The sequence below is a fragment of the Camelus ferus genome, chromosome 4 (genome assembly GCF_009834535.1).
Source record: "Camelus ferus isolate YT-003-E chromosome 4, BCGSAC_Cfer_1.0, whole genome shotgun sequence".
In the NCBI taxonomy this organism is placed as follows: Eukaryota; Metazoa; Chordata; class Mammalia; order Artiodactyla; family Camelidae; genus Camelus; species Camelus ferus.
The window spans coordinates 63,883,185-63,904,044 of NC_045699.1; the positions used below are offsets into that span (position 1 = coordinate 63,883,185).

Sequence of the window (20,860 nt, forward strand, 5' to 3'; positions counted from 1 at the left end):
TCTAACGACTCCCCATCTTCCAATAATAGAGTGTTCTATGGAGAACACAGTTCTGCTGGGCATTAATAGGCAGCCACGAGGTTCCTTGATCAGATAAGCTAAGAAGATACTGAGTTAAACAATGCCAAACAATTTTACCTACTGAAGGGCTTCTCAGAGCCTTTAACATGCTGGTATACTTTGTAGTTCTCCTTCCTGCCCTCATTTCAACTGTAATTAAATACTCAACTTGTGTAATTAATTGCTTACTATCGGCCTCTCCCACTAGACTGTAAGTTCCGCGAGAGTAGGGATTCTGTCTTATCTCCACTTGTACCGGTCAGAGTGCAGTCAGAAAAACAAAGACTTTAATATCAGGAAATTGGTTAAATAAGTATTGGTGAACTAAAAACACAAAAGGCAGACGCCTGGGGTAACAAAGAAAGTAACATCAGGAAGCAGTTACCACCTCAGAGGGGGAGGGGAAAGCAAGACATCGGGTTATTAGAGGGTAGGTGGGTGGAGGCTCCCCTCCACCCTGACCTGAGGAGCTGCAACTCAGACCTCTGAGGAGGGGGCGCTGCCCAGCGGGGCCTCTGGAGAGAGAACAGTGACACTGGTTCTAGGAGTCGAGAGAAAAGCTGGAAACCGGAAGCAAAAGGCCATTGCTGAGACTTGGACCGGCAGAAAGCAAAACAGGAAAGAGTGTGTCCACTCCCCCTCCATCTGCCTCACTGCACCTGACTGGGGGCCAGCTGGCAAAGGAGAAATGTCATCCACACAGTCCCAGTCCCAGCATCTCCAAGCAGGGTGTGGAAAGGTAGGTTTGGAGAGAGTCCATAGCTTTGTAGTTGGCATGGTCCACTGTTTCGTTCCTGGGGGTCCAGATACACTCTTCTCTAGTGCAAAGATAACAAGTCTGCTTTTTTGTGTCACAGTTACAACTATCCTTCATCCTAATACAAAGATACCCTAACCATCTCCTTCTCCAAGAGGGGAAACATAAAATCCCAACAGACATCTATCCATCTTTGAGTGATGCTATTCGTTGACAGTCGAGCCTAGTCTACAACCTACACGCCACTGCCAAGGATCTTTCCATAAAATCTTAAAGGGGAAAGAGGAAGAAAAGAAAAGAAATTAATTAATAAAAGCAAATATTTAGATAGATAAATGATATACATAAACGTACAAGCAAGGAAGGAAAGCTGGACCCCCGATACAGTCCTCTTTCCATAACTGGGCGTGAGGCTGTAGCTAATATTTACAAGTTCCTTCTTCCATGAGCCTTTCCTTTGCTTTCTGCCTGCAATCCAATGGGGTTTTTTAGCTGGTAGGGTGACCCAAACCTTCATTCTTGAAAGGTCTGAATCCTTACTGGTCCCGCCTTTTTTGGTTGTTTAGTTGCTTTAGTTTTTCATTAATTTTTGCCATCATCACTGAAAGTACTAAGATGTGCCCTTGAGAACCCCCTCAGGCTCCATGCACTGTCTCCTTTCCCCCACTGTATAGCACACCCCAATTTCCCCAGCAGTCAGATCGATCACTCTAGCCACTATAGTATTCTCCTTCTTTGCTGGTGGTTTCAATGACATAAGAAGCCAAAATGGCCAGGTGGATGTTTTAGCTTCCAATTCAATTGAACCATCGTATCAGCTGGTGGGACCATTTCTCCTTGAGAACTAAGGTCTTTGAACCAGTGAAGTCCAAGTTAGAGGAAAAAGGAAGCAAAATTTTTCCTTAAAAACTGGCACACTGGTAGCCCCAGCACCCAGCACAGAGCCAGGCACATAGTAGGTGTTCACTGACTACGTATGAAACAAACAAATTAAGGAATGAATGTGTACTGTGAATCCCTACCAAGGAGATACATTTATATCATTTCCCAAAATTGTTTGACCATAAAATTAGCTGGGAGATGGGGCAGCAGGGAGCTGAATTTTTATGGAACCAGAGGTCCATGGAGCGTATTTTGGGGAATTCTGTGTTAGCATAATCTTTATTCAGTTCATCAATGCAACTGATTCATCTTCAGCTCTTTAGGTTTGAATTGTATTCCAGTCTTGCCTCTCTGAGATGACGTGCTGCTCCCATGTAGCTTCACAGACTAGTGGAAGAGACAGACACAGAAAGACACCATCACAATATAATGTGATATGGGCCCTGGTGAGGGGAAGCCCTGGAGGATGGGTGGGAGTGGGGGTGGGGGTGGGGAGGGGTATCTGATCACCTGGCTGGGATGGAGAGTGTCGGTCAGGAAAAAGGTCCCAGAAGTGATGAGTCTTCATAAACAGGAATGTTGGGGAAGGGCATTCCAGGCAGAAGGAACAGCATGTGCAAAGATACAGAGGCATGAAAAAGCCTAGTGTCTCTGGGGAATCAGAAATTGCGGTTCCTAGAATTCTGTGGACAAGATCCAGGCTTGATGATAAACTTAAAAATGCATCATGGGGATGAATAGATGGAGCACAGAGGATTTTTAGGACAGTGGAAATATTCAGTATGCTACTATAATGATAAATGTATGTCATTATGCATTTGTTCAAAACCATAGTTGTACACCACCAAGAATGAGCCCTAATGTAAACTGAGGCCTTTGGGTGATTATGATGTGTTAATGTAGGTTCATCAACTGCAGTAAATGTACCATCTGGTGGGAGATGTTGATAAGGGGGGAGGCTATGCATATTTAGGGATGGGGTATATGGGAAATCTCTGTACGTTCCTCTCAATTTTGTTATGAACCTAAAACTACTCTAAAAAAATTGTCTTTAAAAACTGCATCATGGGAGTGGAAGGTCATCCTTAGAAGGACAGACCCTGATGATTGTTTGGTCAACAAAAGTTTATTGACCACTTGGCTGTGGGTCTGGCTCTATGGTAGTAGTGGCGGCACAGAAGCTCTCAGGCAGCAGGAAAAAGTGGCAGTGAAATGGATCAGAACAGCTCAGAGTTGCTGCAAGAGACCCTTGTGGGGTCACTAACCCTGGAGGTCAGCAGGCCAGGGAGGTTCCCTGGAAAAAGCAGGATCTAATGTGAAACCGAAATAAGATCAGACAAGTGCAGGAGGGTTGGGAGGAGTGTCAAAGGCAGAGGGAACAGCATGTTCAAAGGATCAGGGATGGGGGGACCACGGCACATCTGGGAGGTGACAGATAGTTCAGGGGCACAGGATTACACTATGTGAGGGGAAGAAGAGCAAGAGAGGAGGCCCAAGAGGTGCGAAGGGGGAAAGATCACAGGGGTTTTCTCACCTGAAGGCAGTGAGGGAGCAAGGGAAGGCTTTAGGCAAGTAGAATAGTGACTGATCTGTCCTTTAGAAAGATGTCTCTGGTTATATAGCGAAAAGGAGCCAAAGGATAGAAGATAGGAGAGCCTTCTGGCAAGATGGCAAGAGAGGGACATCCGAAAGGCCATGGGCCCCAGGGTGGTGGGCTAGAGGCCTGGGCCTGGCTGGGTCCTGGCCTGCCTCCCAGGCTGCCCGCTGATTGACCCTGGGCCAGTGCCTTCCCTCTCTGGGCCCCTTTATCTTCATTTGTAAAATGAGATGGTTGGGCTGGATAATTTCTAGGGTCCTTCTGACCCTCAGAGTCTATGATGGAGGAGAAAATTAGCCAAGAGGTATTTTGGTCCTGCTGTGATAGGAGGGTCCTGAAAACCACTAAAAGGGAGTCTGTGTTCGTGGCCCCCTAGTCATTACTCTTGACTCACCTCACCCTGCCTGGGACCGATGCAGCCTTCTGTCCACCTTCTGTTCTCCCCGGGGCCCTTCCTCCCCTGCATTCCACTCTGCCCCATAAGCGGTGCTCCCTGTTGGCATCCTGAAGGCGCAGGGCTGCTGGCCATGTGGGCCTGAGGTGAGGGACTGAGGCCATCCCAGAGTGAACACAGCGGTCTGAGCCACTGCTATTAAGAAGCACACGCCACCTGGGTGGGTCAGAGCCTGGGAGGCCATTTTATAGGAGGTCACAGGCTGGGGCACCAGCAGGAGGGTCGCCTTTGGTTCTGCTTCTGGACTCTTCAAACTGCCTGGGTTCCTCTCCCATCTTGCTCTGACTTTGTTTCCCCGGGCAGAGAGAAAGCCCCGGACTGCTAAGCTGTAAATTGCTACACTACAAGCATGCTTGTCAGGTCCAGATTTGCTTGACTTGGGTTTCCAAGCATGCTTTTCTTACCTGGGAGGACGGTTCCCGCTACTGGATTGCTGTGAGAGTTTAAAGCCATCCTTGAGCTCATCCAAAAGTCTTTGAGTGCCTGTAGTGCACCAGGCTTTGGGGAGCCAGGCAGGCAAGAATTCTCTCAAACTGTAGTTCTCAAACCTTTGGACCTTGATTAGCATCGGGGATGATTTACATCATGACCAGGAATACACACAGAGACACACATGCACATACGTATTCTTTGTACATGCGACATGCTGTGCTATTTTATATTCGTTTTTTTTTTTTTCATGTGCTGGTTGCTATGCATTAAACTGATTTCACAACCCTCTTAAGGGTCAGGGCCATTGTTCTAGGTGAATGTTGCTGACCAATCCCTCCCTTCCTCCTGCCCTCCCTTCGTACTCTGTCTGGGTGAGGTGTCCCTCCTCTGTGTCCCCACAGCCTCACAGGTCTTAGCCTGTACAGTCAAAGTATCTTTATCTGCCTATCTTTTATCTCCACTGGACTGGGAGCCTCTTGAGGGCTGGGGTCATGTATCTATGTCTGATTCATCCCTGGGTCCCCTACACCTCACACAGATGCCACGAGTTGGAGCTGGTTAAATGTTTGTAAAGAAAAGCAGGCAGACTAAAATTTTTAAAAAATTAAAATAAAATTTAAAAAAATGAAAATCAGGCAGATGGGTGGAGGACCTGCCTACAAGTCCCTCATATTCTTCAACAAACTATACAAAATTCAGTCCCTAGCACATAATAGACAGCGTATTATTTTACATAATAAAAATAAGCCATTATATTTCTCTGCACCGCCAAGTTAGAAATGTTTCAAAGCATAATCATTAGAGATCTTAAACCAGAGGCTCTCAGGCCGAAGTTTTTGTTTGGCTGGCCCAGTGCTTGAAAGTGCATGGGTTTGGGCGCCTCTGTGGGGCAAGCACTGCCCAGGCTGCCACCACTCCCTGCTGTCGCCTCCCCTTGGCATCAGTCGTTTCTGGTAGCCACCTTACCACCTTGGAGCTTATGAGCCCTGCATCTCCTGTGAACTTCCCGTGCATCTAGTGAGCTAGGAATGGGCGTGTCCTGAGATTAGGAATCTAGGTCAGGGAGTGATGAATGACAGACCAGTGATGGTGAAGCTGGAATTCTAACCCACTCCCATCTTAATTCAAGTCCAGTGATCCTTCCACTCCACCCAGATGCTGCCTCTGTTGGGACCATAAAACCAGAAAAGACAGCAACTCAGTGTAGGCAATATTCCAATCAATCCAGCAGACACAGAACGAAACAGAGCCTGGGTTAGGAACTCCCTTCCACAGGAGGCTTGGGAGCAGGAAGAGGTCAAAGAGATGGTGTGGAATGGTGAAAACACTACCTGGGGGCTAGAACCCACACTTCTGGCTGTCCTGTGGTCCCGGATCCCCACTAGCCAGCAGAGTGACCATGGGTAGCTTACTTCTTGTCTGGAGCCTCAGTTTCCTCATCTGTAAAGTGGGCTTTATAGTAGAGCACTGAATCTGGAGGAATCTGAAGGAATTACAAATAAGAAGTTAAGTATACAAACCAGGTGGCACAGCACCCAGCACAAGGCATGTGTCCAATGACCGGCCATCGTGGCTGTTATCATTGCAAAAGTTACTGACTCAGGCTGGGGAGAGAGATGAGAGTAAGCCCAAACTAAGATTTGCTAAGAAAGGAGGGCCCTGGGGAGACATGTGATTGGGTATGCTAGGTCTTTCTGCCCTGCCGCCGGGAAATGAAATACTGCTGAAACTTTGGGGTCTGCAGACTCTCTATTACGGGGTTCAGAGCCCAGTTCACCTTCTACCCTCTTGTCTTTTCCACCCGATGTTCCAGCCCAACCAGACCAGCTGCCCTCCATTGATAAACGTGATAAACGCAGCTCTATTCTCACCTCATATCCTCCCCCAGCCTAGATGCCCTGCCCCCTTGTCTCCACCTGTCACAGTCCTCATCTCTCCATGCTTAGTCCAGAACAGAAGGCCGTGGAGTCTTTGCCTGCAGCCCCGGAAGGATGGCCTGCAGCTCATCTGCACGTCCACAGCTCAGGGACACGAAGGGGAAAGGAATGGGCATCGTGGAGGGTCCTTGCCAGGCCCTCACTGAGTGCATTTCCTCCTTATCGCCCCTGCTCTTTCTCCCACCACAAGTGGGTAACTTTCAGGAGCCACAGTTTACAATGAGAAGATCTGGTCTCAAATAGGTTAATAATCTGCTCTCGGTCACACGGCTGCAGACAGAGTCAGAGTCGAACCCAACTCTGCCCAAACCCTGTTCTTTTCATTCTTCTTGTCAGTTCTGTGTCCTAGCTTCCTCTTTACTCAGCGTCTTCCCTCCTAGATAGGGGTGTGTCTCATTCGCAGGTGCTCCTCCACCAAGCACGGTTTCTGGCACCAGCAGGAACTCAGTGATGCTCTAAATAAATGAAAAGGTCCATTTGGTAGTCTTAAGACAAAAACACCACAGTCTGCAAATGAGGTGCTACCTTATTTGATAAAGGGTCCTTAACACACTGTGGACCAATAAGGAAGCACTGAAAGATATTTGGCATAGTTACCTGTAATAAGATGGGAAACTGGGAAATTAACTCTAAACCTTTGCCCTCCTCGCCATCCCTTCCTCCCTCTCAGGAAGGGTGCACAAGAGCCTTGTTGGCAGGTGAATGTGTGTCTCTTCATGTAGCTGTTGCCTGCCTCAACGTTACTAGGAGGAATCATTTGCAAAATAACCGCACCACTAAGCCTTGCTCCCCCCACCCACAATTAATGACACCCCATGCGCGTGTCTCAGATGAAAGGCACATTATTAATATTCAAAGGAAAAAACCCTCATAACCATTTTAACATATACAACTAACAATGAACTAAATTTGCTTTGTGGAAGACAGAGAGTGAGCATCCCAAATTAGTTTATGTAAAAGCTGAAATTCTTCCCCGAAAGGTCTCAGTACCATCCTCAAAGAATATCCTGATCATCAGAAATGCCGTCAAGATTCCCGCCAACATTATCCCCTTTGTTGTCTGAAATGTCGAATCAAGCACATCTGGCAAATGTCCTAGAGCTCACAAATCTTTCAAACAGCGTCTAATTCCCAACGGTTAAAGACAGAACGCCACCGCTTAATCGCGCTGCTCTTCAAAATAGCACCAACTTTCCTTCAATCAGAAACAATGGCATGGGCTTCTTAAAAATATCACATACCAGTGATTATTTGCAGAGCGGGCCCCTTTGCATTTGAACCTGTGGGTTCCAGACAGAATTTAAAAGCAAGATCACAAGCCTTGTTTGAATGGACGCTCGGTTAAATGGACAATGGGGAGGAGGGGGTGTGGCTCGGGGTCCAAAGAGTGACCTGGCCTGTGTGATTTGGAGTCTTTGGGAGGTGACAGCTGGCCCCACCAGAATGAGGACGTAGAGGATGAAGGTGATGGTGGGGTGACAGCTGACATTAACTGAACGTTGACCCTGCATCAGACACTCAACTACGGGGGAGGGGCGTTTTCGCATGATCTCTGTTTGACAGATGAGGAAACTGAGGCTTGAGGAGGTTAAAGAATTTCCCCAGAAAGTTTGGCAGGAACTGGGGTCACTCTCAGGCCCATCTGCCTCCAGAGGTTTGCCTCTTTCCACTTTGCCCGGCCAGCTCCAAGAGCCTGGGCACCGAGCTCCCAGACATTGGTGCTTACCTGCTCCCCACCCAACTGTAGAAAACCTGTGTAGTGAACACGTAGAAATGAAAGATCACCCAGTCTTCTGAAGTATTTTTGGTCTTATTTAAACAGCCGAAAACTGCAAACATCCCAAATGCCCAACAGGAGGGAACTCATTAAATAATATATAGGCTAGCCTTATATTCAAATATAATGCAGCCATTAAAATGGCAGTGAAGGCATGGGACTATTGATATACAAAGGTATCCGTGGTTTATTTCATGTGAAAAACCAGGATAATAATAATAACCAGGATCTACTGAGTGCTGTCTATGCTCCCAGCCCTGGTTTGAACACTTAACATAATTTATTTTATCTAATCCTCACAGTTACCCTGTAGAATAGTTGTCCTTATTATTTCCATTTTACAGATGATGAAACTGAGGCGAGGTGAAATGCTTTGCCCAAAGTTACACAAGTAGTAAGTGGCAGGGCTGGAATTTGAACCCGGGTCTCGCTGACTCAAAGCTAACGATGACATTTGAGCTGGTTCTGAATGAGAAGCTGAAGTTTGTTAGTGAAAGAAGGACCCGAGGGCCTTCCTTGAGGCCCAGAGAAATAAAAACATCCAGAGTGTAAGATGGCAGTGGCGGTTCTTTTTCCCTAGGTAGTTCTCTGCCCACTTTTTGGCTCAAAAACTGGCCAAACAAGAGTCTTTCAAAGACACTGACAAACTGAGACTCTTCTAATCTTGAAGCCACTGCCCTCACCTGACAGGTGAGAAAGCTGAGACCCAGAGAGGGCAGTTGACATGCCCAACCCCACACAGCCTGCCTGTGGGAGGGCCGGGGCTGGACCTGCCTTCCCACTGCCAGCCAGGGCTCCTTCTGCAAATCCAGGATGCCCTGCCTTCCCCACCAAGCGTCCCCCATGGTTTCTGCAAAATGGCCAAGTCTCCTGCACAGCCCCCTCCTGCTGTCATCTCTCTGCGAGACAAAAGGCAATTTACCCAAATGTTGTAATCACCTGGAGGCTGGCACGCAGGGCCGTGCCTGCCTTATCTGTGGTATTGTTAGCAGCACCATAATGAAGGCTTTGTGGAGGGATAATATCACACTTGTAACTGCCAAATAAAATGCCCACACGGATCACATATCCTGGCATCTGCTTTAAGCAAAAGGGGTAGGAAGGGAATCATGAGTATCAAATGCCTCACTGTGACAGGGACTTACCACATCCCAGCCCTTGAGGGATGCATCATTTTCCCTATCTGGCAGATGGAGAAACTGAGGCTCAGAGAGTAGGTACTTACTGATGGGTGCAGCTAGTAAAGGGAAGAATCAGGATTTGAACCCTGGTGTCTCTGATACCAGAGGCTATGCTCTGAACTGACATGAACCTCTCAGAGAATCTGCTAAAGCCACGGACCTTCTCCCCAGAGAAACACACTAGAACCCCCAGCAGAACTTTGCTGCAGATGATGGATCGGCCCCTGAAGGTTCTGGCTCTCAGGTTGACAGCCTGCCCCGGCTTGCTGCCTCCCCCTGACCTGCGGGAATCGCCCCAGCCCTCCTCTCTCCCCACCCCAATTCCAAAGGCCCTGGAAATTCCCCTTCCAGCCGTTTGTGCCAGTCAGACTCTGACAACAATACATCCCCCCACCCCTCCCACAGCCGCCACCGCAGCCTTCTGGAAGCATCCAAAGGACACAGCTTCCCCTTCCGCGGCTGGAGTCCACCCGGGCCAGCACCGTCGTGGTTTGTTTTGTCTCCTTTAATAGAAGTGGATGCGAGGCCAGAGCCCAGGGGGCAGGAGCCTCATCTCGCTTCCTCAGCCCAAGCGCTGGAACTCGGCTGGCTGAGTGCCCTGCTCGACCTCAGGTCCAGGAGAGGCAGGCAGGGTTGCAGCCCAGCTCCAGAGCCTGCAGGTCTGCCCTCAGATCCCAGCTCCACCGCTGGCTAGCTGTGTGGCCTGGAGCTAGCCTCTTAACTTCTCTGAGCTTCCATTGCCTTATCTGAAAAATTGGGGGTAGGGACTAGGACGCTCCTTACAGGGTCATGGTGAATGTTACTGAGCTGAGGCAGGGGATGTGGCGAGAGCAGTGCCTGGCTCTGGAGGAGCCTGATGCCTGTCAGCGATCACAACTGGGATTATTTTACACCCCAGGGGCGGGTGCTGGTTGAGGAGCCAGAGCCTCCTTAACTCCACGCCGCAAAGGGAGGAACCAGTGTCACCTTGGCAAGCTGCCCTCTGGCCTCCTCCCACCTGTTTTTGATGCCAATTTCACCACTGGGCTGGAGGCCAGCAGTCCCCCGATCTCTCTCCAGCCTTTGGCACTGTTCTGGGTATGTTTCCATCATCCTCATCATTTCTTATTCATCTGGAGTGTCAGACCTTCTAAGATCCCCCCAGACACAGGCATTCATGGAGCCCCTGCAGATACCACGGTCTCACCTATGAGCCAGACTCAGTGCCTGTCCCCTATCCCCTAAATCAGTGCAGGGTGACAGGGGAGCAGAGGCTTAAACAGACAGTCAGGACTGGGGATGGAGGCTCTCTAGACAGAAGCCTAGAATCTAAGTGCTCAAAAGGCCTCAGTGAACCTCCCACCCCTCAAAATATAGGTCAGAAATAAAAATAACAGAAGCCATACAAATAAGTATATGGACGGAAGTCCAACATCATTCTATATTCTCCCTGGTGTTTATGTTCACATTTAATTTGGAGTACCAGATATAAGAGTCTTTCCCCGAAACACTGGGAGTGCTCCCGCTTTGCTGGTGCTAGGAGTCAGAATCACAGCGTTCTGGGGGAGCACAGAGAAAAGGGTAAGTGTGTCCCAAGTGTAGCCGAGTTGATATTCTGGAAAAGGTGGTGTCTGGCTGGGCTTTAAAATTGGAGAGGTGGATTTTGCTGCAGGGAAGGGATGGAAAAGCGTGCAAAGGCACAGAGAGATGCCGGGGTTCAGGGACTCAAGATGGAGCACCTGAGACCCGCTACTGTGTTGTGGGGGGAGCAATCAAGAGAGGCCTCCCTTAAGCAGTGATGGACAGACTGGCCTTTGAAGGGTGTGTAGGAGTGTGTCTAAGTGGGTGGTTTGAGGCAGAGGGACCCAATGTGGGCTGGAAAGAGCCTCAAATGCCAGGTTAGAGAGGTTAGCTTCCATCCTTCAGACAGTTAGGAGGAAAGACGTGGCAATTGCAGGAAGATTTTTCAGGGAAGAGGGTAGTGGCTGAGGGGCTGCAGCTCTGGAGATAGACTCGGATATGACCCTGCACCTCCTTATTTTAGCTGAGTGAGCTTGGACATATAACTTCACCTCTCTGAGCCTCAGTACCCTCCCCTGTGAAACAGAATAATAACACTGACTTTGCAAGATTGCTGTGAGGATGAAGTGAGTTCTAGTGTTACTGAGTTCTGTAGATCCCCAACATCCTAACAGCCTTCTGGGCTGTCACCTTAATTCAACCCTCAGCATCGGCCACGTGGAGGACAAGCCCAACTGCCAGTCCGGTCCCCATCAGCCCATTGTCCACATGCAGCTGGAGAGCAGTGGCAGAGGGAGCAGAGGGTCAGAGCAAAGCCGACCGAGTGACCTTGGCCTCAGCACCCTGCTTCCTGGAGCTGCCTGTGCATGGTGGTGGGGCATCACACACGTTTGGTGAACGCAAGTGCAATTATGAGTGCTTGAAAAGGAAAAGTGGGCATCAGGGAAAACAGAAGAATAGTGATCTCAATGGGGTTATGATTTCGCACCCTCCCTCACTCAGCAGGCACTTGCTCTGGAGTAAGCGTGAGGAGACGTGAATGAGTGGTCTGCATCCCTGTGTGCCTCTTGTTGTGTGAGCATCTTGCCACACACAGGCTGATTCTAGTATTTAAGGATATTTTGATTTTTTTTTTTTTTTTTTTTACCAACATGGCCCGTTAACACAGGTCAGCTACACATCTGGACCTCAACAGAGGAATAACTTTCTGTTCTAACAATGTCAGAATACTGACTGTGTGGCACTTGGTGAGACATCCTTCTCCAGTCTGAGGCTTTCCAAACAGATTCCCAATGCTCATTATGACGGTGGACACTTTTCTCTTTACCCACTGTCTGGAGCGTCTGAAACTCCCTCCCGCACAACGCCAGCTGTGCATACGACAGAGGTGGTCTGAGGATAGTATGATATCAGGCATGCAAAGTGCACGCTTGTGCCGGGCGCCTGGAAGTGCTTCCAGATACCAGGCTGCCGTGTTTGTTGCCCAGACTCAGCCTCCCGAGTCACCGCCCCATCTGGCCCTAGGTCTGACCTTAGAGGTCTCACCCCAATCATTCCAACAGATTAAAACAGAATGTATCCATGCTCCCACATTGCATGTCATTTTTGGCTGTTAAGACTTGGAAAGGATTTTTTAAACTTTGCTGGGTAGATCGTTTGACTCCAAGCCTTTAACAATTGGCTGTGATTTCTTGAGAGCCATGTGCACACTGGAGAATTCTTGAAAAATGAGGAAACCAAGCCTACAAATTGATTTCAAGTGTAATAAAATTGTTTTGGTTTCTAAATTTAATAATTAATTCAGGCTTGATGCATTAATTATAACATGTTAATTTCAGGTTTGCTGTTTCTCTTTTTATATTTGAGAGTCAATCATTTTCCCCCAGTCTCTTACATTTCAATAGGCCTTGGCAGGCTTGCGGGTGCTGGTGGGACCTACACCTCTAATTCCCAATGGGTGAAGCAGCCCAGCCTTACTTACCCACCCTTGCCCCCAAGACCTCCACACACCCAACCCAGATGGTGTTCCTTTACAGGAAAAGCCAGAGCAGCCCCAGACCTCCCTTCCTGCCCGACGGCAGGCTGTGTCTGGGCAGCAACCCCTCGGTCAATATTGGCAATGCTGTGGCCTTGGCCTCTGGCCACACCGCTGCCAGCGAAGTTCAAAGCCTCTTTCTTGTCAGGAGTTGTGACAGAGATGCCCTGGCATTCGTTGCCGCCCTCACTGTGGGCACTGGCTCTCTGGGGGCCTCGGCCCTGCCCCCCAGCTCCCGCAGCCCTGCAGGGTGTGGCTGGGCTTTGGAGCTTTGGGGATGGCACCTGCCCCCAGACTGGGACATCGGGTTTGCCATGCACGGCCCAGCCCAGCCCGGAACCACAGGTCACATGGGAGCCATCTATCCCAGAGTGCACTGGCCTTGACCCTAGGAAAGGAGGGCGGCCCTCCTGGCAGTGCTCCTGCCCCAGAGCCTGGCTCGGCCTGGCATCTTGGATGCGCCCTGGGCTGTCACTGCGGGTCGGACTCCTCCCTTGGCATCTGATCACACACACTCAGACTCAGGTGCTCACACACCGCCTGCCACTCACCCAGCCATGCACCGCGTGTCTCCTGCAGGCCGAGCGTCCCGTGGGTGCGCTCTTTCCCCTTCACCCCGCACCTTAGACACAGCCACTTACACGCTGACGGCACAGGCTGATTCACGCGTGCTCACATTCACTCATGTTTAGGTAGATTCTCACACTTGTTTACCTGCTTGGATGGAAACAAACCCATCTGTGCCTGTGCACACACAGCCTCACTGAGCGTGACTTCTGCACCCGCACAACGAGCCCTTCCCTCTGCACCGGTGGGATGAAGTGGGGAAACCGTCTCACCCCCTCAAGCCTCGCTAGATGCCTTGTTTCATCCTGGTCTCCTCCCTTTCCCGGCCCCCACACAGGGTGGGCACTGGAAAGCGGTGGTTAACCCGGGTGTGCTTGGCCCAAAGGCATGCCAAGAGCTGGCAAAATCCGGCTTCTGGGCGCCCGATGACCTGACTCTGCCCGTTTGCCCTCCCTGGGCTCGCCTGCCCAGGCCTGCCCCCCTCGCTTTGAACAAAATCATTAGCTGAGCTGTGGCTCCTGATCCTTCTGATGCTGATCCTTGTGTAAAGACGTCCTCCTCCCCGGCTCCTCCCTCCACCCCCGCGGGGAACCAGACAGCCAGGGATGCTGAGTCCCTTAAGAACTCGCCCTTGAAGTCATCGAGTCTGGGAATGAAAGGCCTATCCAAATGACGGTCATAGCTCCCACTTCCTGGGTGCCCACCGAGTGCCATTCATCCTGGCCCGTCTGCGCTCGGCCCTCTGTCTGAGGTCTGCTTAAACCCACTGTGCAGACAAGGAACCCACTCAGAGAGGGGCAGTGACTTGTCCAAGATCACCCAGCAGGGAGGCGCAGGCTCACGTAGGACCCAGAACTCCTTCCAACCCATGCTGTGTGGTTACACACAGGCCCTGAAGTCCCACCTTGCGAAGGTAGCTTCTCGCTTTCTTTGGTTTGGGGCATTTCCTATGCACCAGGCACTGTGCTCAGCACTTTTCAGGAATGATCTCACTTGATCCGCATTGAAAACTTCCAAGAAGTCACCTCTGCAGATGAGGAAATGGCCCCCAGAGAGGCGCGAGGCTACTTGCCCAAGGTCTCTGAGCTGGCAGTGGCCGAGCTCCCCAGCCCATGCTCTTAACCCCCAGGGCCACCCTGCCAGCTGTCAGGGGAGCCAATATTGCCTCGCATCCATGTGATTTTCAGGACTCGTCTTCCCCCAGCACTGCACTGACCTGCAGGCTGCATAAATGACACCCCTGGTGACCTGGGCCCCACTCAGTGGCCTGTGCAGGCCTTCCCCTCCCACCCTCCCTGGGAGGCAGGCCCCAGGCCAGCCAGGGCTTTGAGGTTCCTGAGTGTGGTTGGCGCCCGGGTATGAGTGTGGTTGGCGCCCGGGTATGAGCTGGACAACTCAGCCTCAAGACAAGAAAGGAAACAGCAGCTGATGGCCCTGGCCCTGCACTTGGCTTGTCTGCTTTTCCCTCTTGGCTCCGTTTGCTGAGGGTAGGGAAGAACTTCTTCCCCCTTTGTCCAGCTCCCACAGGGTAAACATTACTTTTATGTCCCCAGATTTACATTTCTGTCTTCATTCATTCACCATCTATTTATATAAATCCTTTTTAAGAGCTGGATCCGAGCTGGGCTCTGAAGGCCAAAAGTGAATTGATCATGACTCCCCTAGGCTGGCAGGGGCCCGTGACCAAGACCATGACCTTGGCCTGGGTCAGGGAAGATGACGTCCAGGTGGGGCCTGTGGGGGTGGAGGACAGCCAGGAGGGCAGGGGTTCCCGCCACACACATTCATCAGGGGCCTTAAGTCGGGACTGTGATAGGACTGAAAGAAAACCATGTTCGTGCAGACAGCCCCAGTTTCCCAACCACACCGTCTTTAGTGCACTAAGGATTTCTCCTCCTTTGACAGAAATCCTAGAATAACACGTTTATGCGCCGTTTGGTTGTGTTAAAAACATTAATGTGTCAAATGTACATGTTTAAAATAGATTGCAATTGTTATACTTATGTTGAGGTCTTTCATCACTTTTATGCACTCTAAGGCCCGGAAATGGGAAGTGCCCCGAGCCTCTCTTGAGCTCTGAGAGGCCCTGCACCTGAACTGGGTCCTGAAAGGAAGGTGTCCCCATTCCCCACAATGGCGCATACAAAGGCACTGAGGCACTGAGCACGTGCCCGTGGGCAACTACATGACATCAGTGTGGCCATGTTTTACAGTGTGAGGCAAGCCAGGGAGAAAGGCAGGCGGGAAAGCAGAACCATCTGGAGGGTCTTAAAGTCCAGGAAGAGGAGTAGGAGCCTTTGCAGGGGAGGCTTCTCAGCAGGGGAGCCCATGGTCAGATTTGAGGTCTCTCCTGTAGCAAGTTCCTTTTTTTATCAATTAGGAAGCCCAGTTCTCCTAGTGATTGGTGAGATTCATTGAGGGCAGGCAGGGGAGGGGATGCAGGTAGCGAGGTCACTTCCGAAGCTGGAGAACCAGCATAAAGAAAACTTTCTGCCCCAAGGGCAGAGGGATGAAATCTGAAGAGTGCCTGGGTCCGGCCTTTGGGTCTCAGCCTCCTCCATCCCCAAGCACTGGGCACAGGACCAGCCACAGGATCAGGCTTGTTGATTCATTCATTCGTTCAACAGATGTGGGCTGAGCACCGCGTATATGCCGGCCACTGGTCTGATGATGCCATGGTGAACTAAGCAGACAAGGACCTGGTTTCATTGGAGTTTGGAGTTTGGAGGGGGAGACAGACAACATATAAATAAACAAGAAGATTCCAGAGAAAGGCCTGTGCTGTGAAAAAGATAAAATGAAGACCGAATAGAATGACTGAGAGTGAAGGCAGCTGGATTAGTGGGTCACTGAGAAGTGACATGTGAGCTGAGGTCTGATGCCAAAAAGTAGGTGCTCAGGAATGTTTGTTGATGGTAATCAAGACAAGTCAGAAGGCAACAGACGTATTCCAGACTTCACCTAGCAGAGCACTTATTGGTTGCCTACAGTATACTGGGTCCAGTGATCAACACGCAGACACAGTCCCTGCGTTGAGAGCTTACAGCCTACTGGGAGAGAAAAACGTAAGGAAATGCGCAGATAAGTATCGACTCACATTTTTTTTTAATTGAATGAAAGATTCTTTAAATGCTATGGTGCTTTACAATTTTCAAAAGTTTCACACACAGTTTCATAGAATCCCATAATAACCCTTTGCTTCTCCTACTCCTCTATGCCCCCTCCCCTCCCCTCCCCTCTCCCCACTGGTAACCACTAGTTTCTTCTCCAGATCTGTATAGACTCAGAAATTGTGATGTGCAGGGCCCAGGAGAGAGGAAAGGGTGTGAAAGACCTGATTTGGGCTGGCTGGGGGTGTGAGAAGCCTTCCACCCCTCCTGGAGAACATGATAATCTCGCCTTTTACAGAGCACACTGGAGTTTCATGCATTTTTTAAAATAAACATTTTATTTTAGAACAATGGCAGATATACAGAATTACTGAAAAGGCAATACAGAGAGTTCCCACTCTACCCCGCATCCAGCATCCCTGTGATTAACATCTTACATTGTACGGTGCGTCTGTCACAGTGAATGAACCAAACTGATACATTATTATTAACTAAAGCTCACACTTCATGCAGATATCCTCACTCTTTCCCTAATGTCTTTTTTTCCTGCTTCTAGGATCCTACCCAGGACATCACGTTACATTTAGTTGTCCCATCACCTTCAGCTCCTCTTGGCTGTGACAGTTTCTTGGACTTTCCTTGTTTTTGATGACACTTTTGAGGAGTAGCGGTCAGGTGTTTTGTTAAATGCCCCTGGATTGGAATTTGTCTGATGGTCTGATGGTTTTCACATGATTAGACTGGGGTTGTGGATCTGGGGAGGGAGACCCCAGAGGTTAAATGCCATTTTCATCACGTCGAGGCTACACGCCATCCACGTGACTCATCACTGCTGCTGTTGAACTTGATCACTTGGATGAGGTGTGTTTGTCAGGTTTCCTCACTGAAAAGTTATGCTTTTTTTTTTTAAACCCCTTTCCAAACTGTCCTTTTCAGGAGGAAGTCACAAGGCAGCCCATACCTATGGAACAGGGAGTTATGCCCCATCTCCTTGAGGGCGGAGTATCCACATAAATTATTTGGAATTCTTCTGCACAGATTTGTCTATTCTCCAACTTTAATGCATTTTTACCAATATTTTCATGCTGCATCTTTTTACTTTTTAGAAATTCAAGAACTCTACTGGTGTTTCTAGGGACTTATAAATATTTTATTTCAATTACTAAAATGCATGAAATTACCAAGGCATTAGATTAGAGGGTAGGGGAAAAAAAGCCAGTGATTATTTTAATTTTTTCTATTGTGGATAAACATTAATGAAAGATTGGAGAAATAACCCAAAACTGAAGAACCCCTCCAGCCTCGCTGCTCAGAGCTGACCATTATTCACATTCAACTTACTATTTTTAATTTTTCTTCTATGCACAACTTTCACACAAATTATCATATCAATGTAATTGCATTTCTTACCTCCTCCCACCTTTTTTTGCTTATTCTCATATCAAAATCATTTCTCCTATGTTGTTTTACAGACTCCATAACCATATTTTTTCAATAGCAGATAAATATCCCCTCACGTGGCTCACAAGTGTCCCCCATCCCCCCAAACTTAGCAATACACCCAGCACATGGTCAGTGTTTAGAAATTATTTGTTAAATGAATGAATATACAACAAAGTAATCATTCTCTTGTTTTTAGAAGCATAGGTCATTTCCGTTTTCTTGATTCTAAATAGTATGGAGACAAAATAGATTATTCCCTTAGGAGAGTGTCCCAGAGTGGAATTACTGGGCCAGTGGGGGCCAAAACTTTTCAAGATAAATGCACCAAACCAGAAATCTCCCTCCCCTTCCCCTCTGAACCACCGGCAATTGTGCTGAGGGTAATAATTTACAATTGATTAAAGAGTTTGCGAGTGTTTTTTTCCCATCTTTTTCCTCCCTCCTCTCCCCCTTGCCTCCTGCCAAAAAGGGGGAGGAAATTATCCAAGAAGGTGAAGATGTTCTCAGACAATCATATTAACATATTCCAACAATCGCAATTTGCAAAATAGTAATCACAACTCCTGGGATCTGGGGGGCGTTCATCAAAGCGGCAGGTTTAATTCCATTTTAAATATTGATGAAATGTGCTTTGGCAGCCTCACCCTGGCGTGGCCGGGCCAGGGGAGCCGCAGCACGGCGCAGGGGAGGTGGAGGGAGGGTTGGTGAGCAGCTGCTGGGAGGGGAGGCATCTGTGATTCAAATTGGTGGCTGTGCAGCCAGGTAGAGAGTGAAAGGGGGTAGTGAAGAGGGCTGTTAAGTCCATTGCTGTCAATTTCTAACGATCAGGGAGGGGCCTGAGGACTGGTTCAGCACAATGAACCCAGTTTGTCTGGTTTCAGGGTTACCACTGAAGAGGTTGCAGCTGCACTGATTCGAATAGCCTGGAGACTTCAGAACTGTAATTATCAACCAGGCTGCTCGCGGTGTGGCAAAAGTGGGCTTCACCAGCGCTTAACTCCTTGTGTGCCGCCGCTCTCCCGGCCCCCGAGGTTGGCAGCCGTGCGCGGATTCCCAGGCAGCCTTCCCAGGGGAAACTGAAGCCCACTGGCCTCTGAGGGCTGCCCTCAAGGGCCAGAGCATGCAGGCAGCAAGGTCACGGTCACAGACAAAGAAATAGTCGGGGTGGGGGACAGAGGAGGCCAGCTCTGGGGGACAGCCTTGCCTTCTGGCACCATCAGATCTGCCCTGAGGTGGAAAGTCAGGCTTCCTGGAGACCGATGAGCCTTGGCTTAAATTCCACTGGCCGTGGACACAAGGTAGGGCTTGTCTTCTCTGAAATGGGGGTAATCTCGCCTCCTCTACTGGGCTCTCACAAAGGACTCAATGAGACCTGGCGATCATTTTTAAAGCACAGAGCACACAGTAGGCTGTCAGCAAGGCTCGATGCTATCACAGAAGAGGCAGGGGTTCCCCCCTAGGACGGGGACTCTGGTTCAGAGGGCAGGATTTCCGCGAGCCCTCCATGTTTCAGCTCTCAGGGGTGTCCTTTTTCTCTAGCTTCTGCCATTTGTCACCCACAGAGGATGAGTACTTCCATCCTCTGATCTCTTAGGTCGGAGATACTGAGCTGGGCGTGGGGTGAAGACAGGAGGCATCCTGAGAACTGCTTGAGGGCAGGGATTTGGGGCCAGTCCTCCTTGTCCCCACGAAGAGGGAAGGCTGGAACAAGGGAGCACCACAGGCAGGCAGTGTGGTGCTGGGGAAAAAACACGGGCTTTGCTGGGAGTCCTGGTGGATGAACTATGTGCATGGCTCCAGTGACCCTCCCCCTGGAATATAGCCCCAGTGAAATTCTCCCACGTCTCCACGAAGAGCTGTGCCCAAAAATGTTTGTCCCAGCGTCATCCCTGGTACCTGGAGGTGGAGGCAACTTTCGTGTCCAGCACTGCGGGGGTGGGTCGTAAAACGTGATGGAAGCCTACCATGGAATATCAGGCAGCAGCAAGAAGCAAAGAACGAGATGTCCGCATAGCAACAAGAATAGATCTTGAAAACACAGTGTTGAGTGAAACAAGTGAAGTACAATGAAATTCACAGCACAATGCTGTTTATGTAAATTAAAACCACATTTGCGTACAAAACAACAATACATATTTTGCAGAGCTACACGGTTTTTAGGGATATATATCCCACCGTTGGAGTGGGTCTCTGTCATGGTTGGGGGAGGGGTGGGCATGGGTTTGGAGAATAAAGGGGAAAAAAGAGAAGAAAGTCAGTCTGCAGAGGGGCCTGGCACAGAGAGATGACAGGGGTGTGCTGTGGACTAAGGAATGTGTCCCACTCAACTCTCTCTGAGTTTTAAAAGCAGCATAGGCCTTGTAGTCAGACAACCCTCAGCTCCAGTTCTGAGCTCCCCTGAGTGCTAACCCTATGGTGGTGGACAAGCCATTCGTCCTCTGAGCCTGTTAGTTGGTCCGTGGAAAGGCAGGATTGCTGCCGTCGGGTGGTCACAAGGATGAAACTGAGGGAGACGAATGTGTGTGGGCCTGCAGGACTGACAGCTCGTCCTCTCCATTCCCCATTGTAAAGACCTGAGCAGACAGAGGGGGTCAGCCCCCACTGAAGGGTCGAGAATGGAAAGCCCAGAAAAGAAACTAAGACCTGAAGGCTCTGGCTCCTGCCGGCAAGGCCTGGACCGGCTGTCCCTAGGGCATTGTCTGTGCATGTCGGGCTGGGCAGGTGTCCGAGCGAGCTGCTCTCTGAGCACCTGCTGGGGCTACCCAGCTCAGAGCGGCCAGACGATGTCACGCCTGCCTCCACTGACAGAGTCCACCCCCAACACACAAGCATCCCAGTCCTGAGACCCCGCCTGAGGGCTCCCAGGGCACGGCAGGGCAGGCCCTGCGAGCACCAGGTGTGACTGGCTCTCCCCTTCCCTTGCAGATGACGACGAGCATGAGTGGATCATCCGGACGTGTCGGAAGGGCTGGGACGAGACCATGGGTCACAAGCCCAAGCTGTGAGTTCTGCAGCCACCTCTGTCCCAGGTTTCCTTCTGTGCCACTGGCGTTGGCTAGCCCAGAGGGCAGGCTGTAGTTCTAGAACCTGACTTTTGACTCAGGAATAAAGGCTTTCTGTAGTCAGTG

General features: G+C 49.8%; 1 protein-coding gene across 1 annotated transcript in view; it reads left to right on the top strand.

Moving 5' to 3' along the window:
* MORN5 (MORN repeat containing 5) overlaps positions 1-20,860 on the top strand; it is a 31,303-nt gene extending 10,443 nt beyond the window's left edge. The window contains exon 5 of the mRNA XM_032478367.1: positions 20,658-20,860. Coding sequence (XP_032334258.1) covers positions 20,658-20,737 — 80 coding nt within the window. The 3' untranslated portion in view covers positions 20,738-20,860. The remainder of the gene's footprint in view (positions 1-20,657) is intronic.